At 41.1% G+C, this 12,156-nt stretch overlaps 1 protein-coding gene across 9 annotated transcripts in view; it reads left to right on the top strand.

The window, feature by feature from the left end:
• LOC119503957 (triple functional domain protein) overlaps nt 1-12,156 on the top strand; it is a 108,182-nt gene that overhangs the window by 15,838 nt on the left and 80,188 nt on the right. For 8 of the 9 annotated variants that reach the window (XM_037796026.1, XM_037796019.1, XM_037796021.1 and 5 more), the window contains exon 2: nt 7,991-8,041. In XM_037796026.1, coding sequence (XP_037651954.1) covers nt 7,991-8,041 — 51 coding nt within the window. Of the gene's footprint in view, nt 1-2,948; nt 2,971-7,990; nt 8,042-12,156 lie in introns of those variants that run through there. The other variant, XM_037796022.1, reaches the window with a different exon arrangement.

Here is a 12,156-nt window from a genome sequence, read left to right as displayed (position 1 = left end):
GGTTTAACACATGCGCTGTGTTACTGAAGCTGCGGTCGTACGTTGCTATTGGCTCAATTTCGCCAAGTGCAGACCAGATTTTTACTGCGCATGTGTTGAATTGGCGAGTGCTGTCAGTCAGTTAAGGAAATGGCGAGTGGACACGATAAAGTACAGTTAGAGGATCCACCAGCATCGTTTTGCTCTGCTGTATGGGAGCATTACGGATTTAATGTTACCTATGAAAATGATGGAAAAAAAGTGGTGGATAAAACGGCGACTGTGTGTGAGCACTGTGCAACACGTGTGGTTTATGCTAGTGGCAACACTTCGGGTAGGAAAGAGCAGCGATGCCTTCTCCCCGCAGCATTTAAACAGCCTCTACATGCAGATTCAGACAGGGCATAAAACATATCTACAGCATCGGGGAGGTTTCTAGTGAAAGATATGCAGCCTTATGCAGTCGTGGAGGACGCTGGATTTCAGCATATGATTAATGTAACGTTACTTGAGCCGCGCTATAATATTCCCTCTCGCCGACACTTAAGCAACACAGTAATTCTGGCAGCACAATCCCTGCAATGTGTTTTATATTTATTAATTATTTTTAAATAACACAGTGGCACAGAAATCCAACCGTATTCCTTACTGCACTTTTGAGTGGAAAAACTAATCTTTCAATTAAGAGCTGATAATCAGGGAATTGAGACATATGTAATACTGTTCTTTTTATTATTATTATAGTTCTGGTTGAGCCTTCAATTGCTTCAATTTATGTTGATGGCCTTAGTCTATAATTACATTGTATTTATATGAAAATAACAAAGTTACCTTTTTTGTTTGCACTAACTACTGTAGAAGACTTATTCTTTCAGTTAAAATTTGACAATGAAGAAGTGTTTATGTTCCTTATGTAAGCCATACTTTTGTTAAGGCAAACATTTGTTAACTTATTTTTGCCAAATAAATGAAAAGCATGCTGAAATCAGAACATGACCTCCTCGCTGTAACATAAATGTTCCGAAACGCACCGAAAACCGTGACCCCAAATGAACTGAACTGTGAATTTTGTGAACCATTCACCCCTAGTGATGACGTATTTTTGTAGGCCAACCAGAAGGATAGCATTGTCCTGGTTCCTTCAACAAAAAGCCAATGGGATTTTTTCCATTGGGTTTTGCACAAAGCAAGCATATTTGCTCACTCACATGTTGATAAGAGTATTAAATACTTGACAAATTTCCCTTTAAGGTACATTTTTAACAAATAAAGACATTTTGATTAATTTGTTATTAATCGCAATTAACTATGGACAATCATGCGATGAATTGCAATTGAATATTGTAATCCATTGACAACCCTAGTTCCCATATTTCTTTCCTTTTAAACTGAAAATCGATAACCTGGCATCGATAAACTATTTTCTACACCATTTACTCCTTTTTATCAAACAAAAAACTGTCTCTTACATGAACAGTTTCTCATTTTGTATATTCAGTCTGCTCCTATCATAGATTTAATTTTTTATTAAAGATTAATGATGTATTTATCTATCATTGACTGTGATTCAGCTGGCTGTGCATTTCCTGGTGAAAGCACTTTGGCGTACGGGTAGTGATGTATTTAATGTTTCAACTTTGTTTGGAATGAAGAAGAACTGGCTAGCTGGTTCACAATAATGAATCCCTTCAGGGTTACAAAAAGATACAAGCACCGTTACTGTCGAAACCAAACAACAAGCTGGTTGTAAGGTTAAAATTAATAATGACTGTCTGATTGTAACCAGCGGAAACACTAATTATATATAATGGCTCTGACAGACAACATGTATTTAAAGTGGATTGGTCACATCTGGCAGATGCACCGATCTGACTTTTTCAGTCCCGATAGCGATACCTGGGCTTTGGGTATCAGCTGATACCGAGTACCGATCTCATACCGGTGTTTGATTAATGAGCTGTATGCCTCACTGTGTGGAAGTGACTGGGATCATTCTTTGATGTGTAAGGCAACATCAGGCTTGACTTAAACATTGCTTGCCTAACGTTGTAAAACAAAATACATAGGTATAACTTTACTGAATTGTTATTTATTATTCAAATAATAAATTGTACACCAGCAACTTGGTAAATAATCTTCAAAATTATGAGAATAACAGTTCAAGTGCAAACCTTTTTAATGCAGCAACAAACTGGTCAAAACTGTGTCTCTGCCTGTACCTCTACCTATTTAATAACACATAACCTATTTGGCAGAGCACTGCTGACCCTCATGGCTGAACTAACAAAGAAAGGAGCACCAGCTGCAGAAAACCGGGCTTCTACAGAAATCGGCAGACTGCGACGTCACAGTACCGATCACCTTGTTTAACTAAGAGATTATCTCTGGGAAGTGCAGTGCATAAATACCACAGCAATGAACAGAGACCAAGATAACAACAAAACTCTTTCATTATCACCTGGAGTTCAGTATTACCTACCACTTAACTATTTTGAGTTTCACAAGTTGACATCATAGCCTACATGTTTCAATCTATCGGTATCTCAAACACCTTCAGCTCGGCGTCGGGAAAACAAAAATACACTCACGTGGGTGATCCCTTAGGTAATATATTGTTAAATGTGTTGTCCACGGCCCTTGACATTTAAATGTTTACTAGGCCCCTACAGTAGTGTCTACCGCTACACTCTCCAAGACAGCTCTGACAGCAGGGCATTGTTTTTGTGCCTCACGCCTCATTTTTAGTCGGCATGAGCCAGACAATAGGTATGTTTAAATGAAAGAGGGTCTTTCCTATTTGTGTATGAGTCAAACGATGAGTGTGCCTGCCGAGAAGGGAAAAGGCAGGGGCCCACAGAAAGGGTGGTCTTGTGTTAATGTGGGCTCGGAGACAGAAGCAGTGTGTGTCGGGACAAGAGAGAGCTGTCTGCGGAGGGGAGCTCAGTTTTTAGGGATACAGTATAGCTAGTGTTCAACACCGCTGAGGTCTAGGTGAGTTCACTGTATCTGAGAGTGTTTGCATGTTTCGGAGAGGTGGGAGTTTGGATGTTTTATGGGATTTGGGACCGTTGCATTTTTTTGCCTTGTCATTTCCTCAACGGCCGTTAGATGTGTGTGTGTGTGATGTGTTTATCCGAATGGCTTGGCTGACGTTTCAGCGGTGGGCTTATCCTACTATGGTCTGCAACAAAGTTGGCTCGGTGTGTGTATGCATGTCTGTGTGTGTGTGTTGTTGGATTAACCCACTGCGCTTCAACGGCCACATTTCAGAGGAAAAGCCTCCGTTCATAGTATCTGTGTTTTTTTTGGCCCATGCGTGTTTGACTTCTGGCTCAGCGACAACTCTTATTGTTTAGATTGTGATAAGATGTGGGCAACCACTACTGTAGTCTGGTATTACATTGTTGCACACTGTGGCTTAAGTGGACATCTTTGGCATTGCAAATATGTGAAGTATGTGGGTGTTTGGTCTGTCTCTTTTTTCCCCCCCTTCTTTTCTCCTTCATCCCATTCATTCTCTGTTAACTTCTCCCAGGTACACAGCTTTAGAGAAAATCCCCCCTGAGATCTCTGTGCTTCTCTTCCCGTGCCACGTTTATGTGTGTGAGAGCTTTCTCCTTATGAACATGAGCCCCTGTGGCATTGGAAGTTGTTGCCAGCAAGTTTGCTCTTGTGTAGTTGTATGTGTACATGTTCATTAATAATGTATATTGCCACTAGCGAAATATTGCTAAATCATAGCTGTCTAGCAAGATAGTTTACTCTAGCAGCCACTACAGAGGGGAACCGGTTGCCACTATAGAGAACTATTGTACCATAAAGACTGATTTAGCCGAGAAAATGAAACAGCAGGGTGATTTAATGTGATCCAGGAATATTGGTCCTTTCAGGGAAACTCTTTTCTCTTGCCTCTGAAGGGCAGACGTCATGGCCTGTTACATAAGAAGTTTTTAGCATGGCAGATACTTCCTGGTATCTGAACCTGGACCCTCCAGTTAACGGACAGTCCCCCTATTTCTAGTGTGTAGCAGCAATACTGTTGCATTTATGTCATATCCTGTGACACGCATTCTCTGTATGTATTTGTTCATGTTTTACAAAAGGGTTTAACCTGAGCCAGGCCACACAACAAAGATCAGTCATATCATATCCATACAGGAAATACATACATACATATATATATATATATATATATATATATTTATATATAAATATATATATATATATATATTAGGGGTGGAACGGTTCACAAAATTCACAGTTTGGTTCATATCACGGTTTTGGGGTCACGGTGTTTGGTTCGGTCCATTTATGTTACAACGAGGAGATCATATTCTGATTTCAACATGCTTTTCATTTATTTAGCAAAATAAGTTAACGAATGTTTGCCTTAACAAAAGTATGGCTTACATAAGGAACATAAACAATTCTTCATTGTCAAATCTTAAGTGAAAGAATAGGTCTTCCACATTAATTAGTGCAAACAAAAAATACAGCTTTGTTATTTTCATATAAATATGATGTAATTATAGACTAAAGCCATCAACATAAATTGAAGCATTAGCTCAACCAGAACTACACTAAGTTAGCTAAGGTTTTATATTATAGAATATTATAGCGCGGCTCAAGTAACGTTACGTTACTCATGTGCTGAAATCCAGCGTCCTCCACGACTGCATTAGGCTGCATATCTTTCACTATAAACCTCCCCGATGCTGTTATGTTTTTTGCCCTGTCTGAATCTGTTTGTAGAGGCTGTTTAAATGCTGCGAGGAGGAGTTGCTCTTTCCTACTCGACTCTCTTGTTCTTGCGCTATCGACGGCCACACTGGGGTGATGCCTTCGTAAATGGTTCATCATATTTGTAGTATTGCCGCTAGCGTAATACAGACGTGTTACACAGCGCTTACACACAGTCGCCGTGTTATCCACCACTTTCTTTCCGTCATTGTCATAAGTAACACCAAATCTGTAATACTCTCATACAGCAGAGCAAAACGATGCTGGTGGATCCTCTAACTGTACTTTATCGTGTCCACTCACCATTTCCAAAACTGACTGACAGCTGCACTTGTCACTTCATCCGTGCCAACTGAGAAGTACCCCCCCGATAACGTTATTTGAAGTCTGGGTTTTTTCTGCGCATGCCCTTTTGACTGAAAACTGTGAGGCTGTTCCCCATTTGTAGTGTGATAATAAATGGGAGCCAAACTCTACATGAAAAAAAGCACACAATCGGCGTCATAACCCATTTCAAATGAACCGAACAATTAATACACGACCCAAACCGTGACTAGCGAACCAAACAGTTCCGATTTTTTACCTGAACCCTTCCATCCCTAATATATACAGTGTGTGTATGTGTATATATATATATATATATATATATATATATATATTTATATATATTGTTTTGTTTTGAATGCACTGTAACCGGATCGGTACTTGGCAAGTAAGGAAGGAAAAAATGACATTGCAACATCTCTAGATGCCAGTTTAGGGGATGGACCGATCTGACTTTTTCAGTCCCGATACCGATAGCGATATCTGGGCTTTGGGTATCAGCCGATACCGAGTACTGATCCGATACCAGTTTATAATTGATAAACTGTATGCCGCACTGTGTGGAAGTCACTGGGATCAGTCTTTTATGTGTAAGGGAACATCAGGCTTGACTTAAACATTGCCTTCCTGACTTTGTAAAACAAAATGTAACAAAGAAATACATAGATATAAATTTATTGAATTGTTCTTCATTATTAAAATAATAAATCGTACACCAAAAACTTGGTAAAAAATCTTCAAAATTAATAGGAATTACAATTCAAGTGTAAACCTTTTTAATTCAGCAACAAATTGGTCAAAACTTAAACAGGAATTCAAATTCCAGTATATAATGTGTATATAATATGTAAACATAGAATTTAATTGAGTAGATTAGCCCTAATGTCACCGATATCCAATCCAGCTATTTGAATCAGTATTGGCCCTGATATCCTATCCGGTATCTGCGCATCCCTATGCCAATTAGCTGCTAAATTTGTCACAAATGAGGCTCTGTTAGTGTGCCAGTTTCCCCAAAGCAAGCACATAATCTTACAATCAAATTCAAAAATCTGTATAGTTCGTTTAGTCTATCACTCATATACTGCATGTGCTGTAAACTACAAATATAAAAATCTATCTATATCCTTGTCCATATTGTTGGAAAGCTGACAGTACAGATCCCATATTCAGTACAACCAGCAGCTTCTCTCCGCCCTCTACGAGGTTAAACGGGAAGGAGTAAGCCTGAGTCAGAACAGAGGGAGCATGTGTCACTGAGTCAGCCAGTCGAGCGTCCAGGCTGTTTACATGTTGACAGCACATGACACTGACCATATCTTCCTCTCAGTCACAGCAGCAGCCTCTCTCACACTCAGGCTATAGGCTGGATCAACGGGCCCATTGTTGCGTCGGCTGAGAAACTAGTGGGCCTCGGTCATGAGGTATAAGATGACTTCTGCATGCACTGGTCCAGTGTAAGCAGGACACGCTGTTTAAGAACACGGGAAATTGTCAGATACGTTGGTATAATAATTATAAATGCAGGATGAAGTGGTTGAGACGAGCTATATCTTCTTTTTCTCCCAGTGGCAGAGTATGCTCATACTTCTGAAAATGAAGACTTTGTTTCTCATAAAACTCTGTTTCCTGTGACTAAGCTCATGTTGTTATTTGGCCTTTTGTTTTACTGAACAAGCTAATGTTGTTGTGTTTTCCATCAGCCTTATATAATGCAAAAACCGAAGAGGCTGCTGTTTGTGCTGGACAAACAGCACCAGCTTCCCCTTTTTTGCTGTAAAGCAATGCACCAGATTTCTGGCAGTATGTACAGACTTTTATTTTCTCGCCACGCCAGCACTGATGGCAACCTGAACGTTTTTTTGTGTGGTTTGGAGTGAAATGCTACAACAATTATTGGATGGATTGGTGGTGTAGACATTCATGTCAACCCTCAGGATGAACTATGACTCTAATGATCCTCCCCGACTGTTTATCTATACTGTGGTTAATCACCCAAATACCTACAACATTAATGACATTCCCATCATCTTCAGCTGTACTTGCTTATTAGCAAATGTTAGCATTAGGGGTGGGAATCACCAGAGACACGATATTGTCACGTCGCTTAAGTTTGGACACGATCTTATTGCCATTTTAAACATTTTGCAATATGTTATGAGTATTGTGATAAAATATATATTGCAATTTATTACCTTTTTTCAACTGCAAATTATGCAGTTTGTCAACATCTGTTTTATCTAATAAGATAGCTTTCACTCTGTTCATCTCAAGAGTTTTCATTCACACATCTTGAGGTCAGAGGTCAAGGGACCCTTTGAAAATGGCCCTGCCAGTTTGTCCTCGCCAACATTTAGCGTAATTTGGGGTGCTATTTAACGTTCTTCCCGACAAGCTAACGTGACATGGTTGGTACTAGGGTTCTGTCAATGGATTAGAATATTTAATAGCATGATTGTCCATAGTTAATTGCGATTAATCGCAAATTAATTGCTTGCTTAACAATAACATGTTAGCATGCGGATGATAGCATTTAGCTCAAAGCACCACAGTGCCCAAGTACAGCCACAGAGAGCTACTAGCATGGCTGTAGACTCTTAGCCATGTTGTCTCCTAGTTTGCTTTTATCATGGCATTTTGATGATGTCATTTTGGAAGGTTGGCTTTGGATGTGATGCGTCAACAAAGTAGTGGGACTAGTGTTGGATAATTTAGATATGCAATACCTTGTTTTGGCACAACGATCCATAAATTGAACAGCATTGCATTAAAACCTATTTCACGCTGTTGATAAAGCATCATTGGCTTGTTGTGTATTCCTATTCATCCTCCCCTCCATTGTTCATTTTGCTTTTGTAGACATTTTGGCTCAGAACAACAAGCGAAATCAGCTCTTTTTCTATGTTGCTAATATATTTTGTGTGTGTGTGTGTGTGTGTTTCTACAGATGGATCCCTCCCTAAAGAGCCAAAAGGAGATGTATCGAGCCAGATAGCAGGTAAAACAAACATAAACAAACCCAACACACACATGCAGTGGTTCAAAATGTTGCAGTTGTTTTTCCATCCTCAACATGTCTGTTTTTGTCAGTGTGTGTGTGGTGATGGTGGAAGAGCAGTGTGTTTTTTATAACAGTGGAAATAACATGGTCACGACACACACACACACACACACACACACACACACACACACACACACACACACACACACGCACGCGCACACACATGCACGCGCACACACACAAGATTAATATTTCAGTGTTCCCAGTGACAAAGACATTCATTCACCTCTCAGTCATTGTCACCATCATCTCTCACATCTCCCTGACTCCAACACCCTCCTTGTCTCCATCCCTCCACCTCCCCTCTCTCTCCCCTGCCATCATATACCATGTTCCCCAGCCCCATGATTGGCTACCCGTGTCTAGCACCCATCTCCGTAGCGACAGCGGGCTCTCCATGATGAGTTGAGACGGACGATGCCTGTAGTTTTCTTTATGTTTTTTTCTCCAGCCTCCTGACTTGTTATTTGGTTTGGGATTTGATATGTCCAGTTGCTTATGCTGCCAGTTGCTTGCTATTCACCCAATTTGCCATTCCCTCATCCAAATTACCTTTCTTCTCTGTCACACTTGATCACTCTAATATAGTACCGGGGTCTGCAATTAACTGTTTTAACTGCCTGGTATTTCTTTTGTCTGCAACTCAGAAATTTAATCTGCCACTTTTGAAATCTATGCGCTAAATGAAGGAACAAGATCATTGAATGACACCAGATCTACAATATTTTACAGAAAAACATATATACATGGTAAATTCCAGTGTTTAAGTTACACCGTAGCTTCCGGGGGAGCCCTATTTTTTGAGGGTGAGAGGTTACTGTACACAGTACTGTACTTTACTTTGTTATTGTCATCCATCTTGGTTATTTGTATAAAAACAAAATTTAAATGAAGTAAATTATTGTATTTTTATTTAAATATTTGCTTTGATTAAAAAAAAAATCTTGGCATCAGTAATTTTAATGATGTATTATAAGCTGCTTAGAGCTAGTGTTAGGAAGTTAAACAGGTGAAAACATCTCCTTTATTCAAGTTTCTCACCAAAAACAACATTTTGCGAAATTACATTTGAACACATGATAAAGTTTGCCAAATTCTCATTTTTACTGAGCAGAGCATGAACACACCATAATGTAACTGGAATGGAATCTCTGTTAATGTTAGTAGCTCCGTTATTTAACCAAGCAGGACTGTGCTGCCCACCGACAGGTTACGTTACTAACTCTTCTCCTGCTGATTTAAATGCAGCTTTAATGTTAACAGTGTAGCATTGTCAGGGAAAGAACAGGGTGCGTCCCTCAGGTTTAGTAGCGCCACGCTTTTGAGCGTTTTTTGTTTTTTTCTCTCTGCCATGGCTCCGATCCCAAACAAACTGAAACATGATACAGCGTGCGTATGCCATTGCGTCACTGTTCATGTGTAACTGTCAGAAAGCATCAATACAGAGGAAGTGATAGTCACAGACTTATGAAATACCATGGAGTTAGATAACTAGGAACTGATACTCAACGGTAACCAATCTGTACTCCCATCCTTTGCGTTTCCCCTGTTTGCCAAAGTGGTGGATGGCCTGACAATTTCACCTGCCACTACCGACAATTTACCCGCATTGGCGGGTGCTAATTTCAGACCCTGTGTAGTCCTATAGATCAAGCCAAAAAAGGAAGTTATGATTATTTATTCCTGCATATAAGAGGGCTGATATCTGCTGCTCAGTGGTGCTTGTGACATTTTGAGGAGACACATGACCACTTTGATATTTAAGATTATTACTCTCCCGTGCTTCAGTGGGAAGTTTTAATGGTTCATGGACTAGGCTTTCTAGTCTGAAAAGGAGACACACACAAATTATTGACTCTCAGTAGCTTCAGTCCAAAACTATCAGCAGCGTCGGCCTTGAAAAACCCTCAAACCCTAGATATAAAGGAGGACAGTGAGTTGGCAGGTTGCTCCGGTGCCCAGGGGCCCTGATGGAGACGGCTCTAGCGCCCGCAGGAAAAAAGGCGATGAAAACGACATGAATGCAATTATATCTAGACAATACTTGGCTTCATTGCTACAGTTTGGCCTGTCTGTGCAGCACTGTCAGGGCAGCCTTTTTCTTAAGCTTCCTGGTGCTTGCCAGTTATCACTTCCTGGTTTAAAGAGGGGGGGGGGAGATTAGGCATGTCCATCTGTTGGCCTGGCCTCCTCAGCCACTGGTCTGACTGGGCGGCTGAAGAGTGGGTTGCAAGGGGAAGGGGGGGCAGTGCTGTTATGTAATAATGTTAATGCCTTTGGACCTCGACAGATGTGCTGAGGAAGTTAGCTTAGCAATGAGGAGTGTTGTGGGTTTGTGCATGTCTCTTGTCTCCCTGGTAGTTTGGTCAAATTTAAGAACTGCTGTTGAATTGAATTAAATCTTCAGTAATCAATTGCATTGTGCAAGCTGAAATTTCATTTCATAGTCGCCTCCAGATGGCGTATCCGTGCAGATTGGAATAGCCGAAGCAGAAAAAGGCTTGCAGCAGGCAGTTGGCTGTTGACAGTGAACTTCAGCAGGAGTTAACAGCTGAAAACAACACTACAGTGTCCAACAGTTCACTGTGTGTTGCACTGAATCTCAGTTGGGGACGGAAGGGAAGAATGGAAGTATTTACAACACTGGAAAGAAAAAAGATAAAATAAAATACAGTGGTTGTTTTCCTCTTTCCATCATAATAGTATCCGATTTTTATATGTAAATCTCAGTGGGCCTTTTCTCTGTCTCGTCACGGTTTGTCAGAATGACATCATGTGGCATTAAAAGACCCGGACAAATGAACTCTTGGCTCCGATAACAATCCGTCTTTTCTCTCTCTCTCTCTCCCTCTCTTCTCACTCTTTCTTTCCTCCCTCCTTCCTCCTCCCTCGCCGCTCCTCCCCTGCTGTGTTTGGGTCGCTGGGGTAACCCTGGCCCATTTCTTGCTCGGTTAGCCTACCCTGCTATTAGAGGTCTGGACGGATGGAGAGAACAGAAAGAGGCGGAGGTAAAGGAAAGATGGTGCGCTCCCTCTCTCTCTCTCTCTCTCTCTCTCTCTCTCTCTCAGGCCAAAACTCAGATTTGGGGACAAAAAGAGGAAAATGGGGGGGCACATGGAGAGTCTGAGTGGAGCGGACTGGAAACAAACACCCAGCATGGGCTGTTTAATCGCTCACGCAGTTAGCTCCGTTTTTCTAGATAATGATACCCCGATTTCATAGACGGGGCCTGATTTTCAATGCAGCGTGAAATAAGTACTACAGAATTATATCTCTTTTGAAAAACGGTCCCTTCTAGTCCACGCTGTCTCTCTTGGATCGGACCAGACGGCTGGCCAGAGGAATCATTCCAGTGGTGTCGAGGAGGATTTTACTCGCAAGTTTAGAGGCGTCAGCCTGAAAAATATGTAGTGAAACCTGCCTCCCTCTGCCTTTTAAAGAGCTGCTATAGTTTCAGTGTCTCATAATGCAGTGTAGGCTTTCATACCCCAATGACATTCAAATTTGGATGTGAACACTTTTTTATAAAGAAATCGGAAAATATTATAGATTGACTTGGCACAAATAGCAGCTAAAAATATGGGCACATAGAGGAAACAATAGGCCGTGATCACGTATTCTTGTTAACTAGTTACCGTCTTGTTTATGTGTATACAGTGGCATAGCCAGTGCCAGCTGTGCCCACAGTAGGTGCATTGTTAGAGTAGCACAGCTGTGTCTGATCACAACAGCCAATCAGCTCAGCCCTTCTTGTTTCATCGATGTCCATTTGGGCAACACCCTCCTGTGCAGAAGCCAATCAAAGCAGCTTCAATAGGACAAAGAGGCGAAACGACAGCTGCCAGTTAGGCCCTGTTCAGACCTGGTACTGACATGAGTCCTCAGTGATCGCATCACAAGTGGACAGCTCTAATTACAGGTGTGAACGCGCTCAAGACACATCGAGGAAGCATTGAGATCCAATCACTCAGATCACATTCAGAGGTGGTCTGAGCCACATATGGCCACATTGTTTTAGCGGTGTGTACGCAAACGTGTCCTGGGCCACATTA

The sequence above is a fragment of the Sebastes umbrosus genome, chromosome 15, assembly GCF_015220745.1.
Source record: "Sebastes umbrosus isolate fSebUmb1 chromosome 15, fSebUmb1.pri, whole genome shotgun sequence".
Taxonomy (NCBI): domain Eukaryota; kingdom Metazoa; phylum Chordata; class Actinopteri; order Perciformes; family Sebastidae; genus Sebastes; species Sebastes umbrosus.
This window is presented reverse-complemented; position numbering and strand designations above follow the sequence as displayed.